This window comes from Zerene cesonia, chromosome 25 (assembly GCF_012273895.1).
Source record: "Zerene cesonia ecotype Mississippi chromosome 25, Zerene_cesonia_1.1, whole genome shotgun sequence".
NCBI classification, from domain to species: Eukaryota; Metazoa; Arthropoda; class Insecta; order Lepidoptera; family Pieridae; genus Zerene; species Zerene cesonia.
In genome coordinates, this window is record NC_052126.1 from 1,804,186 (window position 1) to 1,818,068 (window position 13,883).

General features: G+C 30.6%; 1 protein-coding gene across 5 annotated transcripts in view; it reads right to left on the reverse strand.

Moving 5' to 3' along the window:
* LOC119836673 (protein Wnt-5b-like) overlaps positions 1 to 13,105 on the reverse strand; it is a 38,339-nt gene extending 25,234 nt beyond the window's left edge. The window contains exons 1-2 of one of the 5 annotated variants that reach the window (XM_038362070.1): positions 13,023 to 13,105; positions 8,777 to 9,100 (exon numbers count right to left, since the gene is read on the reverse strand). In XM_038362070.1, the coding sequence (XP_038217998.1) occupies positions 8,777 to 8,883 (107 nt within the window). In that variant the 5' untranslated portion in view covers positions 8,884 to 9,100; positions 13,023 to 13,105. Of the gene's footprint in view, positions 1 to 8,776; positions 9,119 to 12,965 lie in introns of all 5 variants that reach the window. The other 4 variants (XM_038362069.1, XM_038362071.1, XM_038362067.1 and 1 more) reach the window with 4 other exon arrangements.
* Positions 13,106 to 13,883: the final 778 nt, after the last annotated feature.

The window sequence follows — 13,883 nt, forward strand, 5'->3', positions numbered from 1 at the left end:
ACGTCATTTCATACACTTTTTGAACACCATCGTTTATACGACCAACAATAACTGATTTCGAATAAACACACACTAATACGGAACAGAAAATGATAAGTTTTGGAGACATGTTTGTTTTTAACGTTATGTTTAATTTGATACACAATTTTAAACTGTTGTCTCACATGTGGATGCGGAAAAGGGATGGATGTTGAATATCTTACCTCGTATGAGTGAAAGAGACGTAAGGTCCATTTTTATCAGCAAGCAGCAAAATACTCTACAAAGAGATTGATAAAGGTGTGCCTACATGGAGTTTGTCAAAACGTTTGTTGTATTTAAACAATGAATGTGGATTGAAAAATTTTCGTTGTACAACAGAATAAATAATTTATTAGAATATAAATTTATATTCTACCCTTATTATTACTGTAGAAAATCTTTGGTAGTTTTAGTAGTACGAAAAATATTGAATATATATAATGTTACTTTTATATGAACATCAATAAAACAACTAAATTCGAGTATAATTTTATGAGTAACCTGACAATCATACGCTCTTAAACAACTGCGAAAAACCGGTAAATGTAAGAAAAATGTCTTTACTTAACCTGTTAAAAATAAATTTCATATTGTGTTAACTCATATAACGTCATGTAAGCCAACCTTAACATGTTTAATACACATTAGCCATATCAGCATCAAGTATCAACACCAAACGGAGGTCAGATTCCATTAGCAAATTAAAATGAACTTTATCCCATTGCAATAAGCACTCCAATAGCAATTAATTTATAAAATTGGTCAATATATGTCCTTCATTATGGAAATTAGTTTGTTTTAAACACAACTCGAGAGCGAAGCAAATATTATTGAAAATCAATAATTTTAACGCTAATTATAAATTAATCGATATATATGAAGAGTTTTGAATATTATATACTAGCTTTTGCCCGCGACTTTATTATACATATAAACCTTCCTCTTGATTCACTATAACAATTAAATCCGTTGCGTAGTTTTCAAGATTTAAGCATACATTAGGACATAGGGACAGAGAAAGCGACTTTGTTTTATACTATGCAGTATAGATTCCAATATTACATGTGAACGAGCTAATTTCAAAATTTCATTATTCCGTTACAGTTACAAAAAAGTTATTATTAACATGGATATAAACATAGACACCAAATTACTTATAAATTTAGAATTGTGACAGTAACTTTTATATTTATTAAAATAAGGTAATATATATTGAAAGCTATGAGAGTTTGCATGCACTCTATGCATCCATTATTTTATTTTAATTTATTATTAGAAGCGTGGTAAATAAAACAAAGGAAAATAATAAAATATTTATATATCTTCATAAAACACAAATCACAGACACATCACATTGCATATACATCAACTAGGAAACTATAACCCTTAAACCTAGGGCTTTTTAGTTTTATAGACACAGAGCGTTGTCCAATCCCGCCGCCCACTATGTAACATTCACCAGTACCGTACAAATCTTGAACAACCACAGCCTTTATTAGACTGCTACCAGGGGCATTAACTTGTATAACTTTATCACGTTTTATAAACGGTAGTCCGATTTTCGTATGCATACGATGGTATATCCTCTGTCCGCCATACGGAGTCCCTAGAACGAGATTCCCGTTCGAATCCACCAATGTTGCCAGGAATAAAAATATTCCACAGATAAACAATATTTTCGGCGACATGACAGCCAGCTGGGTAAAACCTTTTTGGTTTGTTTTTAACGTTCACGGCTATTTATTGATTGATTATGTCAGTTTTAATTGGGTTAACGCTTGAATAACGAGATATAAATTGATTGAATCGTTTCTATGTTGGGGAATTTATTGTGATAGAATTTTTAATTTGGTTTTTCGTTTATATAATATAATCATGATGTTCGCTTTTCGTATTGGTTTGAAATAATATACAGAACTGTTTATTTTTAATAAGACTTAAATCCAAAAAAAATGTGTCCATTTCCTCAAGTCTTTATCAGAAATATGTTTCAAATATTTGTTTATGTATAGTTGTATCCATGATAAGGTTGATAAGCGCAGACATATTTTGTTCTAGTTATGTCCACCAGATACTAAGAAAAATAAAGGGATTTAAATTAAGGACATGTAAACATTGTTTGTGTCTACTACATGCTTGGATCATTAAAAACAACTAGATACATCATCCTATACAAAAACAAATCTAAAACTAATTAGCTTAAATTGTCCTCAAATATGTTTGCCAAAAAAGTTTTGAACCTTCTTAAAGTAAAATGAAACTTATCACTATTATATTAAGGTACATTCACAAAAAGTGCCAGAAGTAATAAAATTTAACGATCTATGTTTGCTCTATATTATTATACACCAAAATATTTTCAAAATTTCTCAGATTTATAAAGCACCAAAAACAACTTAGGAGGACTTTTTATGCGGTCGTCTTTTGCAACTGATTATGTCTTTTTTTATTATGATTGAAGAAACAGCGTAGAGAATGTTGCCATAGAATCTGAAGAAGTTTATCCGCCTACATATCTTTTATCCAGATTCGAATTACAATTCGTTCATTAAATCAAACACTAATGTGTTTGATTTAATAACCTAACCTTATAGCTAACTTTAAATAGCAGTCTATAAATACGTATACAACAATTATTTGAGATCGATATCACAAACTTTCATTAAATTCATCGCATTGTTCAAATTTTCAGGTTCTTTAGTCTTACGTAGTGCCAGCCAATTTTAATTGTAATACTGTTCTATGATAAGTAACAAATTTTGCGAGATATATTCAAACGCCTGACAAACTTTAATAGCCAATATTCGGTTTATCACTTTTGCTCTTTTTAATTATACATATAAAAAAAGTAAAATAGATTGTTAAATCTGCATGAACATCTTTGAGTTATTTGAATATGATGTTATGAAATTTTTTTTCATAACTTTTGCAAAACAATATTGTCTTGACCACATTTGTAAGGCAAACGTTTATATCATATATGTATCAGTTCAGAAATATATAATACAAGTATAATAAAATATTATATTTGTTCGGTTAAAATATGAGCGAAGGTCAACTTTATGGAGGATTTTAGTCGAATAGTAAGAAAAGCTGCAATAAAAAACCTAAATATAATTCAATTATGTTGTATTGAACCTAATGACATGAAAAATAAAAATTTGCCTTAAAAAATTGAATGTAAATGACATTCAATTGTTTCTATTGGACCTGACAATTCTCATTTCTCAGAGTCTCCCCGTGACCACGCTTGCTGTTCGAAACGTTCGAAATGTTCGAAATGTTCGAAACGTCGGTTTAATGATATAATGAATAAATCGTGTTTAAAATCCGTTAAAACGTTCTTAATTTGTAAATGTAATGTTACTCGCGTAAAATCCAACACAAGAAAATACTAATTCTCATTTCATTCATAAAAATAGATATAGAGCAATACCGATCCAATCCAAAGAAATCTGATCATACTTTATTAGAACCACAGATAAATGTCGTAATGGACTCAATAATTAAATTTTTTACGTCTTCCAATAAATACATACGTTCCAGTTCCACGCTGAACAAATTGAAATTATCTAGAGAAAAAAAGAGGATTTATTACGGTTTCCAATAATATTTACGATCTCAGAATATATCGAGCGAGACTTCTTGTATTACTTATCGCCTATTTTGGAGGAATTATATAGAGCTGAGCAAAAAATATAATTTTAGTATTGATTTTTCGCAGTCTCAATATCTTTAATAACATTTCTATCTAGGCTTGAATTGAGGGGTAAATTATAACAGTGGAACATTTTATTTAGTTAGTAAGAGGTTATGTCGCAATGTCCCTTTTAAATTTTGTTCTAATTATGTCATGTCTTTTTTATGTTATAAGGGACAACTGAGCTGATGGATCACATGATTTAAGCGACCACCAGCGCCCATGAAGATTTACAGAGCCTAGAATCGCAAACGCGCTCGCCTTTGAAGAGTAAAGGATAAAAACAGAATTGTGGACGTAATTAAAGGATAGGACTGGGAAAGGTGAGGACAAAGATATGTGCCTCCAATTCCCCCACTTATTAAAATAAAAGCAGTAGTACCTCTCCCGCTGGGTGCTAGTCCAATTAAATTCTCACAAAAAACGGGATTGAAGAGAAACCTGGATTTAATAAATTTTGTCATAATGCAAATAATTTAACAAATACCGTATTGTATGGAACATTAGTCTCAAACGATTATAACAGCTCTATATAAATCTCACCAAGTTCAGGCGTGAACATAATGGCCCATAACAATAGTGTAAAGTAGGCCTAATGAGGACTTTCTCAAACCTTTTTTACAACCGTTCTTATTGACCCTGTATTAATTATTTCCACATTCTAAATTTGAATCCTTTGAAGGGTTCTATTCTTATTTCAAACTTTTCTCTACAATGGAAATACCTTAAATATCTGTCTACTGACTATAAATACGGAATGGAAGAGAACTTATAACCTGCTTAAAACATGGTTATACTTGAAATAATTAAATAAATGGCTCATTTTACGATGCTATTTTTATGCAGCCCTAGTTAATAAAAGAGTGTACAAATAATTACAAAGAATGAATATTTTAGTTGCCAATTATCCGACGTCCTTTCAAAATACAGGTAATGTCTTGTGTTTATCCATCCAAGTTCTTATATTTACAAACAAAACAGTAAACTTTTATAATCAATTGTCGTATATAAAGAAAACAAATTAAATGGTCCATTACATGATACATCAAATTTATCAGCCACGCGCTTTTCTAATTAGTATACTTATCAAAACCTTATAAATCATTATTTATCAATCGCAATATTATGTTAATAGAATAATTATCATCGAAATAAGATAATGTTTTGATAGAGTCGCAACTTTAAGCCAGTCATATATAATAACAGATAAATGTGAATTCTTCATAAATTTTATTGCGTATAATTAATCAAGTGTAATGTTTTTTTACATTATTTTAAATTACTATTTGGCTAAATTGTTTCGTTTTGACAAATAATCCATGGTGCATATAAAATATATATCTCTAAACCTTCTACTACTTTGCTTGTTAAATGTGAATAGTGAAAAAAAATATGATAGGCCCTTGCCAGAAGAGACGATTGTGAATACTAGTAAGAATCTTACGGAACGCTTGCTACTGAACGGTACACTACAGCAGACGGCAAAAAAATTTCATTGTCGTTTGGATACTAAACAGAGTAAGAAATTATATTAATGCTGTTTATATTTCATAACAATGAATAAACAAATCCGGTTAGTGATTTTTCTAAAATTTCTATGGCAGAAGCTTATGAAAAATGACAACTCACGTCACACTTCGCGCCAAAAACGTGACCACAGATTATTAAGATGTTTTCCTGGCGTTTACAGATGTAACAGAGTTATTGTTATACGGGACAAAAGCCTGGACGTTTCCAATGCAAGATGTTAATCTCACTCTTCGATATCCGAGCGAAAATGTAAGTTAATGTACTTTTTATCTTCGTTTATACAGAAAACATACTGATATAAATTAAGTCGGGATCTGTGCAATATCTTATCTTCCGATATGAATTACGTACAAGTCCAATAAGCTATTATAACTTTATTGTTCCGTATATATTATTAAAGTTTTAAAATTTGTAACTTGATACCTTGCGTCATTCTTTTTTGTAAAGTCGTTTGATGTTCTGAAAGTTACACGAATTCTAAACCAATAACGTCTGAATAGATTAAATTAATGATTTTCGATTAATAAAAAGTCTAAACAATACTAGCGGTCAAAGCGAGGATTTGTTTTGTAAACTTCATTTTGTATATGTTTTACTATTCTACCATATAAAAAGTTTAGAAATTTTGACAGCAGCAGGAAGTCCCGGAACACGTTATTACTGGAGTCACAGTTATCTTACATATGGACGGATTTGACAATGGCGGCCATATCAAATCTGGAGGCCTATTGGAGGTAGAATTATAATTACACTTTTTTATCATATCCTCATATAATGGTTTAAGACTTATGACTTGGAACTCGAAAAGTTCATGCTCAGAAGATTTTTATAAGTAAATAAATAAAATAAATATATAAAATCTTTATTTTGCCAAAACATTATACCTTACATAAAGTTATATTTTTGTGTTAATTTATTTACTGTGTGAGTTTCATATGTTTCCAATTTATTTATTTTTTTGTTATTATTAGCAGTTTTATTGCGCTATACATTCCTGTTTGCAACTATGACTAAATAATAAGTTATTTTAACCCGAGAGCAGGAGATTTCACATGAATTAATCGAAATCCAACCTTAACTCATTCATGATAAAATCTATTTCAGGATAACATATTGATGACGTTCATACTCAACTCCACTTCTCGTCTCACCTACCAGTTCTGGCTGTATGGGGTCAAAAAGACAGAAATGAATTTGATAACCCTCACGCACTCTCAAGATCTGTGCTGATTAAATTGGAAAACATACTGTTCTTTTAAGGAATTAAAAAACTTTTTAACGGATTTTAAACGCGATTTATTCATTATATTATTAACCCGACGTTTCGAACACTTTACAGCGAGCGTGGTCACGGGGAGAGGTCACTGTAAAGTGTTCGAAACGTCGGGTTAATAATATAATGAAGAAATCGCGTTTAAAATCCGTCAACAAGTTTTTAATTCCTAAATGTATAATACTCGCGTAAAATCAAAAACAAGAAAATGCTATATTGTTCTTTTTTTTTAATTTTACATTGTGTTTTTTTTATTATGGAACGATTCGTTCCTTGTAAAAAGTCAGTATACTGAAGCATGTATTTAAGGTTAAGAATTAAAGAGAACTATTGTCTTTGAAATTTAAACGAAGTTTCTTATTATTTATGTATTTATCTTATTCTTTTCGTTGGTGATCTGTTTGTTAAATATTTAGTCCTATGTCTATTTTAATGATAATAATTATCATTTGTTATATATACATATATATAATATATCCACTAAGGCGGCTCGACAGAACACACTGGGGTTTTAATCGGCAGGAATCCGACACAATTCACCGCTCTTACCCCAAAAGCTTTGTTTTCTGTGCAAAATTTCCCAAAAAAAAAGTGTAAAGCCGACTTCCCATGTTTGCACTAAATAAGAAGCTTTGAATAGTCTACGGACAGTATAGGATCAAAAATTTAATTTGAAAAGGCATGCTAAATGAACATGTCAAAAATATATGAAATGTCATATGTCAAAAATATTACGTTTATCAGAATAGGTATTTTTAAGTAAAAATATGACGTATTCATACATTATTCTGACCACATCGTTAGGTCTCTGCGGAGCCGTACACAATTCTAATTGTTGATTCAACGCCACCTGATGCGTCTAGACGAGCGAAATAACTGTTTATTATACTATTACAATAAAATACAAGTTTAACGTAATTATATATTATTTTCTATGCAAAAAATGCGCGGTACTTTATTGTTATGGTTTAAAAACATTCCTACAATCCTTAATTTATGAATGTTTGAGTCTCAGTAGAATAAATAATCAAATCATTTAAATAGTCTAGTAATTTTTGTAGTCCAAGTGCAAAAAAAGTTCTAAAGAAAAAATAAAAAACTCATAAAGTATGTGCTCATAAAGATCATATACTCCTATATATTAATCAAAGAAAAAATATGACAATACATTTTTCAGATTTTTATGTTTTAGCAAGTAACTTCGGTGTGTTAGACAACGATTGAAAATTATCAAAGTCAATGGAATTTGTGTACCCACAAAAAAATACCTATATTTTCTTTAACTGAAATTTGATTGCATAGTTTATTAGTTTAGTTATGGTTTTGTTGACCTTACTCATACTGAGTCTCAATTTACATTGTTTGTCTGGGTGTTAGAATCGAGATTATCGTTTATGTTAATTTTCAAAAACTAAACTTAATTCAAAGGACATTGTATAACTATTCTGTTGTGATTCAAATACATCTTGTCAACACTGAAAACTTCCTTCAAACACGCATATTGCAGACAGGATCGCCGCTGTTTATGTAAAATAACAAATTATGCCTTAGGTCTAAGTGATATTACTGTGTAACTTTGTGTAAATTGAAAGAAAATACGTAGATTCTGTGACTGAAGTTCGTAGGTCTTTAAGAAAGGCTTAAAATTTTTTTGTGGGAGTCGAGCACGCTTCGGCACGAATTGGGCCAGCTCGCACCGGGGAAGTACCACACCCCCACAAAAAACCGGCGTGAAATAGTGGCATGCCACTGTGTTTCGTACGGTGAGTGGGGGAGCCGGAGGCCCGTTTCCTTTTCCTCACCCGTCCTAGTCCATTCCTTCTTTCCAGTCATTAATCCTTTCCTTTTCCCTTACCCCATAAAAGCGGGCAGCGCATTCACGGAGGTACTACCTTTGCGAATGTTTATGGGCGGTGGTGATCGCTTACCATTAGGCAAACCACCAGCTCAGCTGCCCGCTATGACATAAAAAAAAAATAAAAAAATAATTCGTTATATACCCATGTAGGATTGGCAACACTGATTAAAGGTTAAGTTAATTCTTTCTAATTACTAGTGGCATCTAGTGATGAAATACCATAACTGCAGTGTGCATTAAAGTTATTGCCAGGTATATAAATGGAATAGATTCCTTTTCAATAACTAGTAACTAAGAATACCAGCCTATATTTTTATTACCGTTTAGATTTTTGGAGATCTGGTCTAGATGACCATGTGTCTTGTCGTTCTATAAAAGAGATTAAAATACTTACAACCAGCTTCCATTGGTCCATGGTTCACGCTTTTTTCTAACACCGTTCGCGCCCAATATCCAAATGAGAGCTGATAGCAACACCAAGTATTGATACACTGACGCCATTTTGTTTAATTAGCGTCCAACGTCAATGATGTTCCATTCCATTCTGGAACGATCTATACATTCTTTGGAATGAAAGCCAGCATTTTATTGTTATTTTGAATTATATACATTAAGTTCTTTGGTTTTAAATATTGTTTATTCTTCATCTTTTGTATTATTTTTCACTTATTATACAACAATGTTTTGAGTTAGATTTCGAATGCTCTTTTAATAGTTTCTGTAAATATGTAGACAACTACAAATATATAATGAATAGAAAAAATCAGTCATACAGCCAGATTCAATTCTGTGTCTTTCGACATTATTTTCTTAAATCTAATTATTATATTTTATCTACATTTTAACGTATCGCATAACACATTTAATCATTCTATTTTATTTTATTTATGTTGTGTTTTAATTACAGACATTTTCAATATAAAAATTCAGAAACAAAACGAGGATATCGTCAAGATAAACGTATCTTATTTTAGGTTCATAGTAACTACAAAGCTTACAAGATTAATAATTATTTTCTTCTAAATTATGAGGTAGAGATAGTAATTACCGAGAGCTGTTATTACCGCCCTAAGTTAATTATTTCTGACGCGATCTCATCTTTAATTACACGTAGGTATTTCAATGAAGCTTTTTGGAATTGGAAAAATATTCAATGGTCACTAGCAATATTAGAATCATATACTCTTTTAGATACTAATAAAATTAGCGATAACCTAAAAAAAAACAGTAATGAATTTTCTTTGTCGTACATTCGGCAAAATCTTAAGTGTGGCTATTATATATGTAAGCTTCTTATACTTGCTCGAACAAGTAATTTCTTAGATTGCGTAACACATACTTATTAAACACTCATATTAACGTAATATGACACGCATTAATATCAAAGGAATGTTATAATTGCCATAATATATAAGTTAATGTTTAAAAGATTGGATAATCCCATTAAAACCTCATTAGTGCTTCTAAATGTCAAATTGTATGGAGTTCATTGACACGGTTTAATAAAGTTATTGATATTTACGGTATGATTTGTTAATGAAGAAAATCTATATTTTCGGGTGTAACTGTTTTATGCATATTTTATTATATTATATTACTGTTTACAATATATTGTTCTAAGTAATCCGTAGGAATTTCATAAAATATACAGATTTAAAATAAGTTAATAATTCAGAGAAGCATCAACGCTACCAAAGCCTATCAAAGAAATCAAAGGAAAAGACAGTAAAATATTTAAATCCATTTTTATTCATAAGTTCGAGGTTTAGTTATCGGATATTATAAAAGGCTTCAAGATGGACAACGTCAAGCGTCCCTTATGATTTTAATTTACAATAGAAAGCAATGGCGTAACTAATTTTGACATGGGAGCTAAGACGCTTTGTTGACATCCGAAGATCCGATACCGATACGACTGCCCGTAAACGTATCGTTAGTTAATTGTTCTTGTATCGATTTATATTGTCTTGCGTATAATTTAAAAAAGGAAAATGTATATTCTGTGGTTCAAACAATGAGCGTACAGTTCATGTTTTGTTTGTAATCTTATTGTTCTTGTAAATTAATTATTCGCATTGTCACATGTCGCGACCTTATTTATTAAATTAGAGCAAGATTAATTAAATAATTAGTTCAGATTTTTTCACGGCATCATGGGTGGCCGAGAGTGTAGGCGTTGCTACGATTTAATAAAACATTTGAGTGCTAAAAAATTAAATAATTCGCTGTTTTTATAAATAGATAGGTTGTAGGCTCTTTAGTAAACTGCCTGATTATTTCGATATACCGTTTTATTAATAGCTTAACTACGATCTTCATGTCAACATTAATTTAATATTAAATATAGGAACTAATTTTAGAAAATGGTATTTTTAGGGCCACTTATTATGCGAAAATTGTTACAACAAATTATTTGAATAGGAAATGATTTAAACATAGAGATTATTAATAGCAAAATATCGTGAGAACTAAATACTCTGTCGCCACGACGTCGCTCTCTGGGCTATTATAATCGGTCCCTTTGTCGATTCTTTTATGTTACGCATTAATCTCGATTTCTCTTTGTTATGCACTAATTTGATTTTACGGGGCCGTAGTTTTTTATAAAAAATTATGCTTAATATATTGACGATGTTCGTATGGAAGCGAAAAGCAAAATGTTTGAGAATTAAGATATTTTACAATATATTATAAAGAGGAAACGTTTGTACTTTCATATGTTTTACGTATTCACACCAACCGCTGGACCAATATCAAAAGTTCGTTCATCCTTATAAAGCTGCAACTCCAGTTAGTGACATAGACCATCTTTGTACTATGGACGAAGCCGGGGCGGACTACGACATATATATTTTATAACACTGATTAGAATGATGTCATAAAATCTAACACAAACCCCCTTTTATTTAATAGGGGATGGAATATTGTACAAAGAACGGTAATATCGCAATTCGAAAATTTTAAATGTGATGACGTGAACGGACGGTTTTATTGTAAAGAACTGTCAGATAGCATAGAAAACTGATTTAAGCATTTATAGAGGTTTTTAATTAAAATCGAAAATGTTTATAACCGCAGTAAAGTCAGGTCGGAAAGGGCGACGATCTGTTATCAAGTTCTAAAACGAAATTATATTCCATAAAATTTACGATTTTCAAGTTTTATGCCTTTATAACTCATATTCATGGTAGTTCTGCTACACTTTGGTTCTATTTCATTTGTAGTTTTAAATTTTGTTTTAGTATACTTTGGTCTCAATTGAATCGTTAGACTCTTGTCCTGGATGTGATCCCTAGCCAGACATTTATAAAATGATCTTTTCGTTTACATTAATGTGAGTGAATCCTAGTAAATATCAGCCATAGGAGGCTCATATCGTTTTCCTTAACCTTTCTTTCTCTCATCAATCCCTTCTTTTTTCCTTTACTTTTATATCCTCTGCAAATGCGTTGTTAGTTTCTACTATCAGGCGACCCACCAGCTCTTTTATAGACTTTTGGCATACCAAAAAATATCAGGGAATATTCCAGTAATAAGAGAAAAAACACAATGGTGTAGGTATATACCAACTCTAAATAAATTGAAGTAAAAATTTTGCCATGAAGAAAAATAAAATTGTTGAATAGCTACAGTACGCTCAAAAACTAGTTCTGAATATATAATAAACTGATTACGTACTTAGCATGTACTAGTTTTCATGTAGACATAAATTACCCACGCAACATCACGAGATTTTAGTCGTAAGTCGCTTAGTATAGCTAAAGTATTATTTCCTGGGTGACTAAAAACATATATGAACTATTGGTTCGCCCCGGCTTCGTCCTTACAAGCCCTAAGCAGACAATAATTATATTCGTATAGTCTCTAGCACGCAAGGTTCACTAACATATCCAACGGTGAAAGAATTTTTGAAATTGGTCTAGTAGTTCCTGACATTAGCGCGTTCAAACAAACAAGTTGAAGTATAGATTAGAAGACTTCTAAGACCTCAATGAACGTAACGCTTATAACCACAGACAATTATCATATTAGCAAAAAAAGTTTTCGACTAAAATACATAAAATGATTTATAATTTAATGAATAATTCGAATAAGAATGTATTCTTTAGCGACGACCTTATTAATCTAAACGAATTTTTCTCTATTTTAATATAATTCGATAGCGTATTATTTTTTAAATAACTTTACAGTGTCTATTTATTATATAAAACAATGTAATTTGTAACTTCACGAAAGCTTTGACTTTAGTTTTGAAACTGTCTTCTTCTAATATTAGTTCTGCAGAAATTCAAGTATCTTTTTTATGTATTTTGTATTATTTGAACTTCATTTATATTCTTTACAAATATTACATTTTCTACTCTATTACTCAAAGGTTTATTAAAAGTAAATTGCAAAGATTTATTTAAAAACAAAAATTATTCGAATAATAACCAAATGTTTAAATGATGTTCAAAGTTTTTATACAATTACTATCAAGGTAAGTTTATATATCGATGATAGGGTACTATCAATAAGAGCAATCGAAACTCAATATTCTAATGATTTGGTTATTTCGTTCATAGAAAAACACTGTCCCATACAAAAATCCAGTATCGCAATTTCCATTACACTGTATTAAATCTATCACATCCACATACACTTTCAGCACGCGAACATTCGAATAAATCCCGTTATTGTTTGTCAAACTCGCAAGTCGTTCGTCCTCGAGCAAGGTCGCGTTTAGACTGAATCAAAACTTGATTCTTGAATTCCAACTTTGTTTTGTATAACTTCAACTCGTTTTGTTGCACTGAAATTTATTAATAATGCTAATTATTGTGTGTGTAAGTTATATGGGCGCTATTGTACGTTTGAGCTGAAAATCGCTTTTAATAAATTCAAACTCAAAGATATATTTATTCAACTAGCATTCGTGCAATTCGTGCGCTTTTGAATAGTGAAAATACTTTAAACTATTTACCGATTTAAGATGTGAAAATGTTATTATTTTAAAAGAGCAACTACAGAGTTTCTTGTCGGCTCTTCTGTATAGAGACTGCCTTCCGAACCAATGGTAAATGTTATAATTGTGTAATATGACAAGTCTATAATGCTTCTATAAGAAGTCTAGTTGAATGAATAAATGTTTGAGTTTGAATAGACGAGCCGGCAAGAAACTCTGTATTTACTTTCTTAAAATCAAATCCATGTAATAATATTTTGTATTTAAAAGAACAATCAATCCAATAATTGTCAGTGGTTCTTCATCCATAATGTTTCAAAGATTACCATAATTTATAAATGGAAGGTATAACTAGGCTCTCCGAACTAATACATTTTTAAAACATATTTTTAATTTAGTACTACTAAAATTTTAGTACTATAATTTTATTATAAAGACAGTCATAAAGTAGGAATGCAGGCATTTCTACATTTTGGCTGTTCCTTGTTTTATAACAATGCCGGTCCTCTTTTCTCGTGTGTAAGTCGGTAACTGACAGAATAAGTTTAGTATTATT